This window comes from Malurus melanocephalus, unplaced genomic scaffold (assembly GCF_030028575.1).
Source record: "Malurus melanocephalus ecotype Western Australia unplaced genomic scaffold, MMel_1.1 scaffold_277, whole genome shotgun sequence".
Classification (NCBI taxonomy): Eukaryota; Metazoa; Chordata; class Aves; order Passeriformes; family Maluridae; genus Malurus; species Malurus melanocephalus.
The window spans coordinates 726,813-746,628 of NW_026623509.1; the positions used below are offsets into that span (position 1 = coordinate 726,813).

At 39.2% G+C, this 19,816-nt stretch overlaps 1 protein-coding gene across 2 annotated transcripts in view; it reads right to left on the minus strand.

The window, feature by feature from the left end:
• SLC10A7 (solute carrier family 10 member 7) overlaps nucleotides 1-19,816 on the minus strand; it is a 134,915-nt gene that overhangs the window by 7,356 nt on the left and 107,743 nt on the right. For both annotated transcript variants that reach the window (XM_057376317.1, XM_057376316.1), the window contains 3 exons: nucleotides 15,971-16,136; nucleotides 13,015-13,066; nucleotides 11,339-11,412 (listed from right to left, as the gene is read on the minus strand). In XM_057376317.1, coding sequence (XP_057232300.1) covers nucleotides 11,339-11,412; nucleotides 13,015-13,066; nucleotides 15,971-16,136 — 292 coding nt within the window. The remainder of the gene's footprint in view (nucleotides 1-11,338; nucleotides 11,413-13,014; nucleotides 13,067-15,970; nucleotides 16,137-19,816) is intronic.

Below are 19,816 nucleotides of genomic sequence, written 5' to 3' on the forward strand. Positions count from 1 at the left end.
TTCTCTAACCCTGAAATCTCTTCTAATTTCTCTGCACAACCGAAAGCTATTGAATCCTTCCTCCAGCTCTGCACCCAGTACAGCCTCCCACATCCTCCCCTTTCCCCTTTGCTACTTTCACATTCTGTAGTCACCTTCCTAAAAAGCCCATGAAAATATTATGCTGCACTTCACTACATTTAGTTAACTGTAAAATAATAATAATAAAAAACCCTAAAAGATTTGAAGGTATTTTTAAGATAATTTAAATATAGGACTCTTTTCATCTAGCTATCACTGCAGTAATATAAATGAAGCAAATTAATTTTAATGCTCCAAGGTACTGATTCTGTGTCACTGTCACTGACAGGATCCAACTAGACTTTATGAGATGGCATTTGACTTTATGGAAGTGAGCACTATGCACGCATTTACAATTTTACAGGGACTTTAAGCTGTCATGCTGAAAAATGTTTATAAAACATTAATCAAAAAATGCCTCTTTAATACAATGCATTGTCTGAAAGATGTTAGAAGGCACATATTGTAAATGGATTCTTTTTCTGACTAAAGTAATTTCTACCAAAAGCCTTTCCCCACTGCTATACAAGTACACAGTGTGGAGAGATAAAGAGCACTTTCTCAGCACATTACTACCTGATCCAAACACTTGGGAAATCACTAATGTACAGTATGCCATATTTCCATGTCACACATGACACATTTGTCTAAAATTACCCAACAGAGTTTGACATTGCAGCATATTCCTTAGCAGAGCTTTCAACTGACATCTGCCAAGTAAGAACTTCAAGTAGGAGCTTTCTTCTTCTAACAAGCAAGTAAGAGTTTTCTTTTATCCTATACCCATGATGGAAGTGATAAAACAAAAGTACTGGAAATCAATGTTTTTTTCTATTTTAATATGTTTATTTTATGCTTGCTGGATGTGTAAGCTCCCCTTAAAGCATTCTTTCATCATTTGCTGTTTTCTATCACATTGCAATGGGTTCAGAGAACTTAATAGAACATTTTTATTACCACTGAAACACAGGCCATTATCTCTCACACCCRAAGCAGAATTATTGCTACTGCTCTACTTGCATACTTCACTGTATAGGTTTTTTCCCTTCAGTGTCTTCATAACAAACAATTTATCCTAAAACTTTATTGCTTACATTACTGAAACACATTCCACACCACAAAACGCTGCAGAACTTCTTCTCAGGAAAAGAGATTTGGGGCAAAAAAAAGAGGTCATCCTAGGGCTATGGAACCATCAGGCATTCAGGAATCAGAATGCCAAAGAGCCCTCACAAAGAGGAAGTGGGAATACTTGGAGGAAAAGCCTTAGCCTCTGAATTTTCACCTCTCCCTTGTACTTGTCAATGCGTTTCAGAACTCTCAATTGCCACAATCTTCAAGTGTAACACACAAAATGAATCAAGTGTATGATGGTAGCTTCTCTAACGCTCTCCATGCTACTCTCCTTCTGAAGGATCCTCTCAGGGATTGATGTGAAAGGAACATTATTGGTCAAAGAGCTATTTCWTTTTTCAGCTGAGAAAAGGCCTGCAAAGAGGGGCATATATTGCACTGAACCTCTCCCAAGATGCCAGAGCAGGGGAGTTCTGAATTTATGCTGCAAAGACAGTGCCAGCTGAGCACCTGAAATTTTACTGCCAAGTTTCAGAATAGGCACTGCATGAAGCCCAGTGACTGCATGGTGGGAAARGGTGATGAGATTCAGGCAAAGCTCAATTTAGAGAATTAGAAAAAAGTTGTTCACACAGAGAGCTGCCAGAGCAGCAAGATAGTGCTCATCTCACGTGAAAATTTTCTTAAAGGTTTCCCTATTCCTTCCCAGACAAATCATTGCTATGGTCAGTTTTGAGGACACAGAAGGTCACACACTATGCCTAGGCAGGGACAGATGTTTCTTGCCCTCATTCAGACTTATAATGTACTGGGATCACAACAGAAGAAGATGCTTTTGAAAAATTAACTGGATTTCTTTTCCTACMTCCATGCCCTCTCCAAAGCATACCCGGAATTCAAGTTCAATGCTTTTCCCTAAGGACAAGTTTCTTTCAAGTATGGGAATAGCTGAACGATACCGGACAACCTATAACAATACAAATATTGTATAACAATACAAATATTTGTTTGCTACTGAGTATTCCATATCAGCCAAAGAAAGAACCTTCCAATGTAATAKGAAATCACATTACATTGCAGGGAGAATTCAGCGTTTTTGCCCACATGCATGCTGTATGAAGTCTTGAGCTTAAAATGTTCTCAGGAAACAAAGATGAYTTCTTTCAGTACATTTTCATATTTTAGGTCAGTGACAAGTGCAATGGAAGGCAAAAACCAGGCTCACAGACTGGTAAAAACAAACATCTGAGGAGGAGATTTCACAAGGATTTTGGGGCTTTAAGAGAGTCTGTAAGCACTGCAGGGGAAAACTGCAAAACGGAGGCTGTCCTACCTCAGTTTGGAGGTCTGTGTGGACCCTCATCTTCAACATTTCTACCTCCATCCCTCTTTGGGAAAGAACAATTGACTTGCACAACGTTAAATGATTTAGCTTTTTGCAGGATTAGAATTACTGGCAAGGCTCTGCCCTTAATCAGTGATATGGTTGTATACTGGCCATACAGTTCTGCTGGGATGCCAGAATTTGCATTATGCTATAAGAGACTGGGCTGGTSTGATAATTAAGTAAAGAAGGAAGAGAAGTAAATGAGAAAGCGGATTTTCCTTTTGCTATAACTCTAACAAGAATAAAAAAAAAAGAAGAAAATCTAATATGCTTTAAATGCTTTCACTAATTCTTTTTCTTCAGGTAACTGGCTCACTGTACTCATACAGTTATTCAAGTGCAATGTAAGCCCAGTTAACAGAGAACAGCACATCTTGATACTATCAAAGTTTTAAGTAAATCAAACTGTAAAAGCTGGGAGGAAGAGAAAAAAGGTACAGTTTGTCTATTTCTGGGGTTTCAACGGGTGCATTCAGATTGGAAGTGATGTTTAATGAACAACATGGGCAACCTTACCAGCTGCTAACAATGAAACATTTAACACCAACAACTGAAGACTGGTGCCCAGACTCCAAAACACCTCCACCTGGCCAACAATATGGCAGTAGTAATTAGTTAACAGGGAATTCAAGAATGATTTGAACCACCGTAAGTCAAATTTCATATATGACTTATCCTTAATTTGGCACCACAACATGGACATACCAATGTTGTTAAGCCCATTCCTACATTTCAATTCTTTTTTTATCGCTTGGATATCACCTCACTTTYCATACACATACCCTACTCAAAGCACAGGTAGCAAATTTATATTGAAGTAAAATTTTGCTATCAATAAATAAGCTACAAAGTTAAAATGAACAGAATTTAAACACTTTTTAAAGGTTTAGTAGGTGAAATGGTGTATGKATTTTATGATTATATGGATTTTATTTACACATATTAAAACAGGCACTAAAAACATTCTTTATAGTTGTTCTTATATTTGTAAATACAGGCAGGAAAGGATTATGCTCCAACCCGTTCTATACTATCTTTTAACTAGATATTTTAAAAAAATTTTTCTTCATCTGTAACTTTGATGCAAAGGAAAACATGATACACAAATGTATTATAAATAGTAAAAAGAAACCCCTTCTCATAAAAGAAAAGATCATAATTTTTTCTTTCCTCATCTCATTTCTGTGGCCAAGAAAAGAATATACGAGGCCAGAAAACCTTACTGCTGCATTTGGGAAGGCATTTTRAGAAAACAGTTCCCTACACCTTGAAATCCTATGGGACACTATTTCCTATTCTAAAACTCCGTGGACCAGGGTTATGCACTTGAAGTGGTCATGGCAGCTTTTAGAGCTGAATCCCTCTTCCAGACTCCCAAACCATCCTGCAATAGGAGATTTCTAAATTTTGCTGCTGCTGTTGATTTTTCACATCTTTGCACCCAAGGCTTTAGAAGTGTCTGGAGTCAGCAGCTCAGACTGGCTGCCAGAAGGTGCAATGAGAGCAGCAAATGTAGATGCAAGTCTCTCAGGGAGACTCAACATCATCTTTAATACTCACCAACTTTAGTATGGGTGACACTTGTAGCCTCTGCCAGCTTGAGGTAAAAAAAAAATCTTGAGTCATGTCCAAACACGGATCTTCCCAAGGGTAACCTGTCAGCTGTCTGCTGAATATAATGTAGTTTCTTAAAGTAGATAAATTAACTTTAACTGTTTTTGGTGGGGAGAGAAAGCTCCTGTGTCATTATCATTTTACAGATGGATATGTGTGTTTACTTTTCTTTATTTCATTATAAAGAGGTATGAGCTTGCTGTCATTAAAAACCTGCAATCTGGTTTTTAGTGTCTGATCCAATTACATGTGCTTCTGGAAAGACACACAACCAAATAAATAATTGGAGAGGTGCAAGTCTGAAATGACAATTGTTATTCATCGATCTCTTTCTGCAAGTCGAGATTGAGAGATGTAAACTTCAAGTGAATGAGATCTCCTGGGTGAGATTCTTCAATTCAAACACAGTAAACAACTGTTGTCCTCTGATGCACATTTTAGTACTGCTGCAGGCAAACTTTCTAAATATTAATAAAAAAAACCTATACAGATGAAAAGGAAGCCCTGGGAGCTGGTACAGRATTTCTTGCCACATTCTAGGTCTAATAAAAGAAACATACGTTTCAGGTCAGAAAGGAAAGGAGATTCCCTAATTTGCTCTGGTATTTCCCCTGCTGGAATCACAGAGAGGTCAAAATTGACTAAACTGCAACAGATTAAATATACTAGATTGCAATAATGGTGGCTAAAAAAACAAGAGAGAGTCAGGTCACCATAACTCASTGGATTATGCCATTTCCTACTGTCAGACTGGCCTGCCTGCACATTTCCCTCTGCAAGTTCAGCCCCCAGGAATGCTCAGGTCTGGAGGAGGCAAACAGGGGGTGCATGGAAAGTCACATAGAAGTAACAAGGAAAAACAAGAGAGCTGCTCTGGCTCAGATGATCCCAGTGACCACAGCCTACCCSAAACTGTCAGCTTGATTTCCCATGTGAGGGGTGCCCTAAGTACCACAGCAATGCTTACACGTGCAAGATGGCATCTCACCTCGGAGGGACTGGTGTGTGCAAGCAGGAAACACTCACCCATCCCCAGTTATAGGAATCTTCTGTCTATATTTCAGTTTGCTAATATCCTGATATATATAWACATAACCTCTATAATATATTATATATATCTGTATCCATATATCCATGGTTTTGTAGCCGTACTGGAAACAGTAATGAGAAAAAGACATGCCAATTATTGGTAATAACCTGACTGATAACACTAGTTGGGAAGAACCAAATGTTGGCTCTAGAAGACTGCCAAGCTAGGAAATGTGAACCACCTGGCTACAAAAGAAAGATGCTAACTTAAGAAAAGTGCACTGGATCAAGATGCTTCTGTTCCCCCCACTGTCACATCGTGTAACTCAAATCCCTTGGTTCTTATTTTTCCAGAGACAGAGAGGAGAATCAGAGGAGAGCTGAGGAAAAAGCCCAGACAACCACTTGCTGTTCCTCCCAAGCAAATACTGAGGAAAGACTGAAGTGATGAGAGAAAGATTTCATTTTGGCCCGAAGAATCGACATATCAAAACTTAAAAAAAAGTTCTAGCAGTCACTAAATCTGCTCCTGAGGGATCTCAGAAGCAGAAATGGGAGAGTTCCTAACTCTCTGGGCAGTAGTTAGGGGTMCAGACAGAGCCTTTAGAAGACACTCATTCTTGGAAGCATTCTGCTCCCACCAGCTTCCCTTCTGCCCRGAGGGACAGCACCCACCAGGTGTGGCCAGAGGAATATCCTGGTCATTTTTATTTACATCACCCTATCAGACCCCAGGGGATAGAATGAGATGAAAAATCTGTGGAAGATACAAATGCAAATTCAAGAGCTAACAACACCAAGAAGTATGACAGGATGTAGTAACCCTCCTGTCTAACCCTCCTGGGAAAATTTTGAAAGTAAAAAGCAGCATTGAAAGTCTCACTCCTGAAAACTTTCAGACAGCAATTAACCAGGATTATTTTCTATATATGTATGAGAAAGGCAGAGTTTCTTGATGAATAATTGCCTTAGAGGAAAGTTCTCTGCCAGGAGCAGAAAAAAAACACTACACTCCAAAAAYACCAGAGAATAGCCTGAATACTTACTTAGGGCACACATGATTTTGCCATCTTACCTTTCTGTTACAGAATGATTAAGAGATGCCTCTTTTTTAACATCATCTCTATTTTATCTTAACACAAGTTAGAGMATTGTGGCCTTTTTCTATTTAAAGGAGAAACGTAATTATCACCACACAATGAGAGCCTGTGCTTGATTAGCACAGCATTTCAATATATCATTTATCCTGAAAAATCTTATAAGGAATTATCTGCAGGAAGCATGAGCAAACTACAGATACCTGGGAGCAGATTGGAGCTATATGTGAGCATGATGCACTCTGTCACCCTGTGCAGCTGGGGAGCTCGGGGGAAGGCATGGGCTGATTAATCCACAGCCTGGATGATCCCYTTGCACACAATTGAGTTGTCTCTGAATCCACTTGAGCACTACATCAGGCTTTTAAGAACTGTTCGCGCACAGACCATCAGTTCTGTACTAGTAAAGTAAGAAGCTGAGTGCTATTTAAAAAAGAAATTTGATTTAAATTACAACAATTCAAAAGAAAGTTGGTGTTTTGGCTTTTGTTTCCGGGATGAACTCTATTCTTGCCTGAAAGTATTTGGTAGGCTAGAAACTTTGATTGTATTACTTGAAGAGCTTCATGGTGAAAGAACTGCCAGTGCTGAATCTGAATGAGGAAAAATACACTCTCCATCACAAACAATACCCTGATTTTATTATTATGTAGGGTAAATTTTGGTATTTTGTTTTACCAATCTGCTGTTYATCATACCTCCAGTATTAATATTTGCCCTTGTGGTAGCCAAAATAGGTAGCATTACTTTGATTTTTGCTGATAAAATAATTTTCCATAGTAAATAACAAGAATTAAAGCAATTACATATTTTTTGACAACCCTACATTTTCCTTTCMGAGTCATAACTTCTAGCTAACCATTCAGTCTGAAAAAAAAATAAAATAACATTCTGTATTTGGCTACAACTTTTGTGTAAGTGCAAAGCAACAACTGCAGTATTTTTTCAAATGAGCCACAGTGATAGCTTTGCACTTCCTTGAGGCCTCTTCTCTTCTCACTGAATGAACTCCAGGGAATGGCATCATGTCGGGCTTTCCAGATGGATTATGTGAAGCCATAGCTCAATGTCATTTTCAATAGCAAGGCTCATAATTAAAGGTCAAATAGTCACTTCATCTGCAATCAATCAATAGAAGAAGTACTAATACTAAGTACTAATCAATCAATGGCAAATGCACTAATAAAAGCCATGCATCAAATGTCTGCATATGTGTGTGCTCACATGTACCCTGCATATATGCGAGCAGGGAGAAGGAGAGAAAGAGAACAAAGTGGGGGTGAAAATGCCAGAGGCCATTGTGGATACTATATTTATCTTGGCTCCTTGCAAGTTTACACCCTGCTTCACTYATTAGGTGAAATACAAATAAACATTGGTTTCTTTGCATATGTGATGCCCTGTATACAAAACCCTGCCCAAGCACTCACCTCTTCACAGAGGTACCAGCTTGTGCTCCTAACTAAGGAACACAAAGGCACCTACCCTGCGTAATTTGTCCTTACRCAAACACGCCCTGCACTCTGATCTTTGAGAAAAAAAGTGTGTCAACTGTTCTGTCTACAAAATAAAACCCAGCATATGGGAACAGCACTCATCTCCGTGCAGAGCAAGCACTTATTCATGGATGCAACAGTGGAAGTGGCAGTTGGCCTCATGAGSATGCACTGCATGGGAATTAGTTGGTTTCATAATATGGTGTGGGAGAAAGTGACTTACAAAAGTCTTCTCATGCCTCTCCTATTACCACTTCTAAAGCTTTAAAGCTGTCAGCTCTKCTCCCACTTTAGTCAGTGCCATTCTAAGCTCCCCAGGGAATGGGCCAGACGTACCTATTTGGAGCTTCACCTGCCAAGCTGAGAGAAATCAGTTTCAAAGCGAAAGAACAAGTGTTGGGGGGTCATTTATGCACTACCACTGGAATCTTRAAGACAAACAAAGCAGAGCTCCACAACTGATGTGAAATGAGAGCGTGAGCCGTGTTTGTGCTTTCAGGCATTGCAGTGACAGAGGGAGAAGGAAGAGCTCTCTCACCATAAGTGAGCAGATCTCTCGTTGCATGGTTTATAGTAAACACCGACGGACAAGTAGCAATGTGCCAGAATAGCAAAAGGGTAAGGGCCAAAATGCCTCTTCTGTCTTGTTTCTGCTAAGATCAGGGTGGACAGAGAAAGATTTAAGTGTCATTCAGAAACAGCTAATACTTAAAAACAAATACTCTGCTCCCACCTTCAGTGAAGGAAAAAAATGCCACCTGCTCTGGTTMACATTCCTGTTTACATCATCAGCTCAGGGGCATGCCTCATCAACCCTGGCTCTGTAAAACCCAATTCTCCTTATTTTTATACAGATCTGTTTTTATAAAGCTCTACCTTATCTAAAACTGGTACTAACACCAAACAGAATAAAATATCAAAGGTCCCCAAATCAGCCAGCTGGAATCTGACACACAGCAGGCACACCTGGACACACACGGAGTAGGGATGCACACAAGAGCAGCAGGAACCTCAGGCTTACCAAGGACAGGCTCCCAGGGGATTGCCAAAGGGAGCATTTCCCCATCCCTCTTCCAGGATGACTGGAAAGCTGACAAACAGAACAGTCCCTAGCTGAGAAGCAGCCCCACAGTACCATGTTCCATCATCTACCTGTTTCATTCCAACTTACACACTGAGACATAGGATACCTGGACTAGGGGAAAAAAGTACTTGTGATTGGGGAGAAGCTGCAGGAGTTCTTGAAGTCAAGGTGGCCAAAGTATTTTTGCCGGTGTACTCGGGCAAACAAAGCTGCAGAATGCAAAAGCTGGCTCATGAGGCTATGCTAATGTGAGCAGTAACTCAGATTTGGGAAAATGTGAGCTAAAAGGTCAAGGGAGCTAGGAACCTCAAACTAAGTTCTTCTAAAAAAGAAAATAAAATAAAAAATTGAGAGTGTAGTAGCAGAAGAAAAGTGAACTGACTCAGCTGTGTGCACAGTCAGGTCAAGACAGGCTGCATAAGGATGCTCGGTAGAGTGAGTAAAAGAAACGAACAGTCCTTATTTTTGGGGAATGACGGTAAGCCCCTTTAGGACTTAAATATTTAAAAAGGCTTTGTGCATATTTTTTTTTAGTGTCATGGCAAGCTGGCAGAAATATTCAACAGAGCATATATAAAACTATTCTCACTGGGGAGCRAAGGGGAAACTTGCACATTCCTACTGTCAAACACAACCAGGTTCTTCAGCGTTTCTTCTGTAGTCTCCCAGTTGTGCCCTAAGTTCACACACAGCTCCAAACAGCAAGCACAGCAGTGTCATGGCTTGTGTGTGCAGTTGCCTCCTACAAATACAYGTGTAACTGTCCTGAACACAAGCTCATTTATTAGTCCAAGCTCAGTTTCATAGAACATTTGGCTGGAAAAGACCAATGTCATTTAATCTATGTTCTGCTCCAAGGCAGGATCAACTCGAGCTACTTAATTTCCATCTCAGGCTTGTCTGCAATGATAGGAGACTGAAGACATCAATAGGCAACTTACTCCAAAGCTAAACTGCTTTACACTAGACAGGTTTCCCTGATTGCTAGCCTAAATCATCATCATTGTAACAAAGTCCTTCCCTTTACGAAGTCCACTGTGACAGAGTTACTTTCTTCCTTTTTAGCATCACCTTTTAGGCATTTGAAAATCATTACAGTATTTCAGTTATCTTCTCTCAACAATCCCAACCACTTCAATCTACCTTTGGGGTCACATTTTTGAGGTCTATAATCATTCATGGCACTCTCCTCTGATCTCTTTCTGGTTAGCCCACACAATTTTTGAATTGTGGAGCCCAAAATGTCTGCAAATATCAAAAGCCACAACACGCTCAAGTCATACAACTTTTTCTACTTCTCTGCAACCCACAGGACCCTGTGCAAAAGGAAATTAGATTAGTTTAGTATTCTATGTTTTTGGCAAAGCTATGTGGCTGTTACTCAGTTCCTCATTCTTCCTACACTGTTAAAATCATGTATTTAATGACTTGATTCACTATGTTTCTACAAAATGAAGTCAAACTCACTGATCTATAATTCCTCGTCCCCTTCTCATTTCCACTATAAAAAGAGACATTATGTTTGACTTTTTCTTGTCTTCCAGGAACTCCTCTGCTTCCCACAGACTTTCAAAGGCATTTGCTAACAGTTCTGCAGCACAGGCCTGGCTGAAGCAAAGAACGAGTTTGGCTGTATCAAACTGACTTGGAAAACAACTCACCTAAGTCCCAACTTGTTCTTCCCCTGTTTCAGGCTGAGTTCTTACCTTTGTTATTGACACTAGCTGTGTTTCTCTTTGACAGATACACTTTTGAAAATGGTCAGATATTCACTCATACATGCTTTACCAAACAGCTGTTTTTATAGTTTGAAAACAGTCCAGTTGTGCCCCTGACTGAACATAATGGATGAAGCAGTAGCAAACAGTTGGAAGCATTTCTGATTTAACAATACTTTGTGAATATCCATCAGAACATCTTATGATCACTATGGGGTCATAAGTGACAAATATCTCTACGATGTTTTGATAAATTAATTCTAATAAATAAAGCTATCCAAAGTATCTGGAGACTCAAACACATGCATTTTGCTCATGTTAAGCAAAAGATCTATTTGTGATTTCTGAATACACTACATCATATATTTTCTCTTGCACACCCCAGCTTTTAGATGTAAGATTTTACTGTCAAACTGGGCAGATACACCTTGCAATTTCTTCAGAAAAAAAACCCTGAAATTTTATCAGTATTGAATTAGACAAAAGAACAGAATAAGGACAGAAAGAAAAATTCAGCTTTCCACAAATCAGGTGGTCTTAGTCTACAACCACTAAAACCTCAGCTGAGAAGATYGTGCTCTCTGCCCTGTAGGAAGCACTTATTTCATCAGTGCAAGAACATTATCCTACTGTTAGTATCATACTGGTAGCATGACTYGTCACACTAAATTCAAAACCATTTAATCAAAAAAACCAGCACCTAAACCAATTTGTTTTTCCAACACAGCAAGGTATGAATGYTACTGTTGTTTTGCTCACAAGCTTATCTCCTGACTTACCCAACGTGAGGGATTTATGTGTGGAACAGAAAACGATAGCCACTGTGTCTGCTGGTGTGAAAGTAGAGTTATTCCTAGAAAACAAAAGAGTTTTAATAAGCTCTGATAGAAAAAAAAAACTTCTGAAAACAGCATCTATCAAACATATTACTTTGAGAATCCATATACACGTTCACATCACTTTGATCAGTCTAGTGATAGTAATAGTGCTAACCATAAATGAACAGTAGCATTTGATTTGGGTTTTTTTAGCAGAATTGTTTCTCTGTTGTGGCAAGCTCTCTAATGAATACACTCCCATGTGAAGGATAGGAATTTTGAAGACATGTAGGACACTTTATTCCAGCCAATGTTATTTTTTTCAAACATGCAAAAACATCACAGCAGTGGTCACTTGCCTCCACAAAAGAAGAGAGAATGACCTATGGTTTCTTTTCCTAGTATGGAATAGTAACAGAATGCTCAGTTTGGACAATMTATTGAGTCTACACTAAGGAGTTAGCTTCCACTTCAGAGAAAAACTGCATCTAAGGGTTTACACACTGGGACTAAGGCCAGGAGGGGTAAGAAAATGACATACATATATAGAGAGAGATGAGTGGCCAATGGATCACCTTTTGGTCCAAATTAGGAGTATTTATGAGATTCTAAGTATTTACCATACTGAGTGGGTTACTACTTAAGGAATTTAGATTTCACAGTTGGGGCATATCTTCCCCCAGGTTAGGTCTAGCAGTTCAGAAGTAATTTAAAAATGCCTTCTAAAGGCAGGTTATGATCTTGTCACAGATACATTTTCTTGTGGCACTAAAGAAAGCCTAAGTAGCTCTAAGACACTGTACCCTTCTTTGTGATTCTCCCTTATGGTTATGTATAATTTATATAAAGCATATGTCTGGAGTCTGGCGTATTGTGGCACTCCCCATTCAGCAGAGTGCTGTTAAACCAATACTCCAGTGAGCCTCAGCAAGAGGACAACTGTGGCTACTCCAACCAGCTCCAGTGACACCCTGAGCCACTGGCTAACACCATTATCACAGCACTATTTTTTGAGAAGTGAATGTACAACTGTCCTTTCTGGTTGAGTTTTTTAAAGAGACAACTGTCCTTTCTGGTTGAGTTTTTTAAAGANAGAAGTGAATGTACAACTGTCCTTTCTGGTTGAGTTTTTTAAAGAGAAAAAAAAAAAAAAAAAGCTATACGAAACATTAGTTCAGGACAACTGTCTTTTAAGAATCACCATATAAATGTAACAAATTTGACAAATACAGAGAAGAGTGAATTGCCAGCCCAGCAAATGTATCTTGAGATGTTAAAAGTCAAACTGAGTTCTCTCTCTCATATGTCATCAGCATGTCTGCAGGGCAAATTATACCTTCAGTGACATCTGTGCAAATCCATTTTTTTCAGTGGATGAGGTATARCAGTGATTGATTGAGATTTAACAACTCTGTAATTAACACACAAGAAAGGACAGAATTCAGGTCCTGCTCTCTTAGCCTGTGAAACTCTTAACAGAGAAAATGCAGTAAGGACAATATGAAACATCAAAATGAGGTCACCCCTATTCAGAAACCTGTCTTTACACTTTTGCATAGACTTTATCACCCAAACCAAAGATATCACACAAAAGAAAGGTTGTTATTCAAGGGTTGCTATTCAGCACATTGAATTACCTTGTGGAGAAGAGGAAAGTCAAAAACATGAAACTCATCTGAATAGAAAATACTGAAAAAGAAACAASCCAAAATTAGACCACAATTGCAATTGCTGTGCATGGGTCTTTTGCCCCCATATAACAAGTCAGAAATAAGATTGAACCAAGTCTATCCTGAGAAATCCACAGACAGACAACCTTTAAAGACTGCCTGGCTGAACAATATGGATCATTACATCCAGGGAAGCTAGAACTAATGCTATGGCTACACAAGCTCYTCCTGGGGTAACTCCTCTGAATGAAGTATTTCTTGACATGATGAATGGCAGGAAATAGTGCATATACTGCACATCTCTGCACAAGTTTTGTTTAAATCTATCAGACATACTCTGGTTGCTRGGCATTTAGACTTTCTATTTTACAGGAAAAAGCACAGCGTGTAAGCATTATCCAAATAAATATTCTCAGCCCTAGGTATATTAATCATGATCATTCATGGGGAGAGGAAGAGAAGATCATCATAGATGTCTGAATTCTCTCTGAGACAAAGGCTAATTCCTGGACTGGGCAGTGCGTGTCAGACATTTCCTTCAGGCTCAGTCAGCTCTGTGAGTGTGCAGGTAGTTGTGAGCATCCCAAGGGGAGCTCTCCTCTCTGCCAGTTCTGCTGACACCTCCAGGGCCTCTGAGGGGTGCAGAGCCCACCCCTGGAGTGCAGAGATGTGGGGAGAAGCCAATGGCTTCTCTGTGAGTAGCTGCAGAGACCGAGTGTCAGCCCAGAGCACAGGGACTCCCCACACGGCTGGAAGAGAAACCCCAGGACCTGCACAGACCTTCTCTGAGTTTGAAGGTTATGGGGGAAAGGCTTTTACTTGCAGCAGAATCTGGGATGGGTCCTCTCCCTCTTCTTTGCAAAAGTTGTGAATGCAAGGAGGCTACAATGTCCCACAGAGTGGTGCAAGTCAGGACAACACATTTGATTTTGACCCCAATTTACAACTGGGAAACATGGCAGGGACATTAACTATTACCAGTGACATTTTCTATTCTCTTACATACATTTTCTAGAATGCATAAATGTCACCTCAGCATGCACTTAATTCCTCCTTCATGAACTAAAAGAGTAATCCATTGTTCCTGAATTACAATTTTTTTTTTCCAGCTAAGTACATTAATTTAATATGCACAGAAAAAAACCAATCCCTTAATACACATAATTCTGTAAAGCAATAAACATGTGTTGCTACCAATTATTCCTTGTGAATATTTTGCCGTGGTTAGAATATTAGCATAAAAATTACATAAAAACATTAATCAGCAGAATGACAAATTTTATCTTAAACTCCTTGTGCTAATTTCACTTCCTAGTGTAACACAATACATGCATCCAGCCAACACATCCAATGGTGACACGAACTTTTTCTAGAACACAATATGCATACCCTACCATCACCAAATCTCTTAAAATTTTCTTGGTTTTTGGTTTTACAAATATTCCAGAAAAAAACTCCAACCAATTGTCTAATATGTTCCAAGCAGTTCCAATGCTTATGTTAATATTCTTACTAAGAAAMTCCAGTTATGCACACTGCAATGAAAATACAGATATGACTTTCAGTGTATTGCACAGCAAACAGTACATTTCACTCCATGTGCCACAAGTACAGAGCTGTCTTGAAAAGAAATAAAGGCCAAGCAAGGCAACAGAAGCAAACATTCTACATCAACTGTTCTAGAACATGTCTTTTTAACTATATAGAACCTTTTTTTTAAGTAGTAGTCAGCACAGTAATGAAAAACTTCACATTTCTACTGCAAATGTAACTTCATTCTGAGTTTCTCTGCAGAATTGAAAATCTCTGTATCATTCTTTTTTACTGACAACTCTGCACTGATTTAAGTGCAAAGTCCTTCTCGGGTGCCAGTGCAAAGAAGTATTCATTCCATTTTGAAAAAAAAAAGCTCCATAGCATTGCTTCCTACTTATTTGCTTTCAGAATAAAGCATTTATATAGTACCATTTGTAAGTTCATGTATTATTTTACACAGGTWTAGTGTTTCATAATCCAAAAAAATGCCACACTTAGAACAGAATTAAGAGATGATGCACAAAGGGCAGAGACAAATTCCTTTCTGACTTTAGTAGAGGYTGAATTTATAGAAGAACATTATTTTTGTTAGACAGAATCATGTGCAAACACACCTCRAAGAGGTGATGCACTGATTTCTTGAAATCTAACAGTTTGAGAGCATGAGATGTGATTTATASTGAAGTATACTGTAGTTACCTCTCCTCCGTGCAAATTGGAACTCCTGTCTGTGGACAGTCTGAAGCAAGATGGGAATTCCCTGCTGGGAAAGGAGACAGTGCCTGTACACCACTGCCTTTCCCTGGGAGGGAGTGATCTGCAAGTGCTTCCAGCTGATGGCAAGGATACCAGCAGCCTATTCTCACGTGTATGTTACTTAAGGCTGAATGACTAGAGTGCTTCTGAAATAAATTCTATGAAATGTGCTCCATCCGCAGAAACAAACCAACATTCAAGCTCCCAACTAGCTTCTGGGTTTATAATGTGCTAAGGAAGAATAGCTTAAAAATTATAACAGTGTTTCTGGGTAACAGTTCAACCCCACATCTTTCCTTGCCCTTAGGAATGCAACATCTGTGCATTTACAGCTGTTTAATAACAAAGAAGCCAAAATCAGAATGCCAATAAATGCTTGTAAATAATACTGTTTCCTTTTAGAAAGGAAGGGCCACAGAGTAACCTCAGGCACACCTAAAAGCAGGGTTCATCTCCTCTCCAAATGCTTACTCCTAAAAGCATCCATCCCATAAGAAGACTGGTAGTCTGGTTTTACTAGATGCTTTAGAAGCTCCAGCTCCATGGCAGCATCCCCAAAGCTCCCCCAGTACATGCAGCTCATTACACACCTGAAACACAAAGAAAAGAGATGCTCTGTGACTGAACTTACTTATGAACACGATTATAATCAAGCTAAATTTATCCAGGTCAATATTTGGATTGGCGAAAGTATCACAGAACGTGGTGTAGATGATCATCAGGAGCACACAGCTGCTGATAGCACCAAATGGAGGCTTCTTCCTTTCAAGCCAGTCCTTGATGTATCTTCGGACAATCTGAAACACAGAAACCAACAGGTTGCCTCTTTTCAAAGATGCAGGGCGCCAAGTTGGGCATCACAAAGCGAATCTGACAGCGGAAAGACACAAAGAGAAGAGAGTAATTTGGATGACGGCCACAGTGGATTTCAAAGCTTCCCTGCCACACAACTCTTCTTCTGGGGAATTTAACATTTGTAGTGCAACTTCCACTGGGTGTCCATAATGAGAGTATATTTTCAAGTACATTCAAATCCATCCTTAATCATGCCAAATGTTCTTTGCTAGCTGTCACTGAGACATGCCCATTAAGCCTCCCCAAAGTTTATCTCCTCTGCTGATACTAATGGATGTATGTAATTATCACAGTCCCCTTTGCATCAACAGACAATTCCAAGTGCAACTTTGGGAATCTTAAAAATCTGACATCTTCAGGAATTTCATGACGGTAGATAATCGAAAGTGATCCATGGAACATTTTAATATTTAAATAGCTAGCGATGCACCAGAAGTTTTTAATTAAATTATAACTCAAGCTTGAAAAGCAAAAGTGCATGTGTTGTGGGAGTTTAAATAATTCAAACTCTGAATATCTGGAGTTTTTGTAAATCCAAAGACAAATGCCATTTGCAAGCTTTTAGAATACCGGAATTAACACATGAAAACAAGGAAATCTACTGTACTTAGCGGAACTTTTGCACTTTCAGGAAACAGAATGTGAAGCTGTTTTTCAAGAATTTTTTAGAAATGACTATAAATTTTAAAGTAACCTCAACTTTCAAATTATGTTSAATAGCACAGCACTAAGCCTCAGCAGATACAATGCATCTATTTTAGTCCTGCCTGGGGAGTCGCTTTTAGTTTTTCTGTTTACTTTGTACGGTTTGAAAAAACTTTTTAAAGCTTTTATCGTACAGCTGCAACTTGTGTTAATTTTTCAGCAATCACATTATCTTGCCTAATTTCTCCTGAGGCCTCCTGATGTTCTCCGTTACCACGCTCTTCTGGAAATCATAGCCTGGGATCCTGAAGCACTTCTGCCAGAGGGCTCCAAAGGCATCTYGTGACCTTCCCTTAGTGGTGCCATTAACAAACACCACCACCCTTGGCTTAATAACACAAAGTCTTGGAGGTATTCAATATCAAGGCATCATCACCAATGCTACCACAGGACCCTTTCACACGACAAATGCCAAAGCCACGGGATCAACTTCATGGCTCTCAGTTTTCCTGGCTGCTTTCCCAGCTTGTTTGCAGGAATCTCAGCAGGGCAGTCCGGGAAGCAGCGATCCCAGTCACCACRGCAGAGAGACTCCATCAGGGCACACACTAAAAATTTGGTACGTGGGGTTCACGCCAAGCTAAGCAGGCTGAAGATCAAGGCTTAACTCCCWACACTTGTGGGCTTCCCGCTGATAAGAAATAACAGATTTGCAGGAAAACATCTAAGGGAATGCTCAACACCCTGGTAAAAATACTGAAATTGAAAATGCCACACTTGCCAGATGTAAGAGAGGGAAAATAACTCAAAATATAAGGCCAAACTTCTGATAGAGCATCCAGTACAGCTCCTTCGGCCACCTCCTTGCAAGCCACTGGCTAGGAACAGGATRCTGCACTGATGAAAGAGACACAAGAAAGCTGAGTGAAGACATGCAGAGAGCAGTGTGATAGACTTTTAATGGGAAGTTCAGATTAGTCTGATTCTGAGCAAATTTGGGACTCTAATTATCAGAAGCAAAAAGCAAAGACTTTCACGTCTAAAGTGAGTGGTTTTTTAAAAGAAAGTTAAAAAATCCTATTATCCCTTAAATTGTCAGTTGGGGAAAAAGAAAAACTACTTAAGACCACCTATTAATTTATGGTCCTTCCAGAAGATTTATACWGAAAGTAACGAGATATTGAAAAAGAAAAGTGATGGTTCATTATGCCACAGTACATYTTATACTAGAAGTATTTAATATGAAAACTATAACCCTCTGCCTGTTCAGAGTCCAATTATAAGAGACATAGTAATAACTTTATATACATATTTATCCTTGACTGGCATCGAAGAGAAAAAAATAAAACATTTAAAAAATGAAACTGCAAGTATTTCCTCAGAATCTTCAAYTGAGTGATACCTTCTTTAAATATCCATCTCTATCTAGTCTGGAATTTTTGTGAATCAACAACCATAAATATCAGTATAGATTCTTAATGCCCATTGCATTTTAAAAAAAAATTACAGACCTTGAAGAACTAAATTGTGGCTTCAGGAAATCATCTAATCAACCCAGTGTCATGCTAAATGTGCACAAAACAGACAAAATACATCTCCKTTAACACAGAACCCCATAACTTTTGATCTTCTCACAAGGTTCAACATGCTCTGTAATTTCAGAGGTCACTTCAGCATATAATCAGTGATTCAAGGTAACCTAAATTCTTGTCTCACTTGAGGGGAGAAATATAACCCTACAGAAGCTCATGTCAGCTGATTCACTTTGACTGAAAAACAATCCATTTGTTATTCATGCCTGGCAGAGTTGCTTCAGGACAAGGATGCTTTGAAAGCCTTTTAATTCTTAACCCAATTCTATAACTTTACAGGGTAAATGCGGAACTACAAAAAAAAATTGTGTCTATTTGTAATAAAATAACAGWAAATCCCACAAATACAATAAAGACAGCACACATTCAGAACCYGGGCTGAGATACTGGAGCTTAATTTGTCTAGAAATGCTGCAAAAGCTAACATAGCCATTTTTGAATGTGAACATGAGCCACTGGTATCTAAAATAGGTGCATCACGCTGACAGAAAGAGCAAAAAGGGAATACATAATGTTTGTATGGCAAAGTTTRGTAGCAGGGGAGGCAACAGGGGTGGGTTTTGAAAGAAGCTGCCAGAAGCTTCCTAATGTCTGATGGAGCCAGCTCCAAAATGGACCTATCCCTGGCCAAGGCTGAGCTCACCAGTGATGGTGGTAGTGATGAACTCTAAGGATTTTTGTGTGAATTCAAATGCCAGCCCCAAAAAGCAGGGAAAGGCTGAGCYAGGAGTTGCACATGAAAGAACATGAGGTTGAATCCTTCCCTCAAACTGCAGTTTAGTGGAGAAAAGAGTAGGAGAGAAGCAAAACTTAGTAGTAGGTGATATTTTATAAATACTCTGCATCGTGAAAGATGCTTATAAACTCACAGAAAAGTTAGACAATAAAAGAAAATAAATGTGTCCAGCAGGCAACCACCTCTTGAAGACTACATTCTGGCAATCTCCAATGGTTTTGGAAAGGCATCAGCTCAAATTTGCTTCAAAACACAGTTTCAGGCTCAAACTTTCCTCTTGCCCAGGATTTAATTTTTAACAACAAAGAAATGTAATTACACTTGAATTAACAGTAGTGTCCCCATTTCAATTTAGTTCTTCTACCAGAATAGTTATATCCACAGTATTTTTGCTACAGACTGCTCCGTATCCTGCCATAACCTCCTGGTCTAAACACCAGCACCCCTAAGCAAAAGGGCTCGCTGCTCATATGCTTATTTCACTTAACATCCCTGGCCAAAGAAACACGATCTGCTATTCCAGGAAARCAGGTAAATAATGCTCATCTGTTATTAGATCATACATGAAARTAGCAGAAGGTGTATTACAGAAAAACAGTTCCCTTCTCTAATTGTACCTTGAAAACASTCTCACTGTACGCCCAGAGAA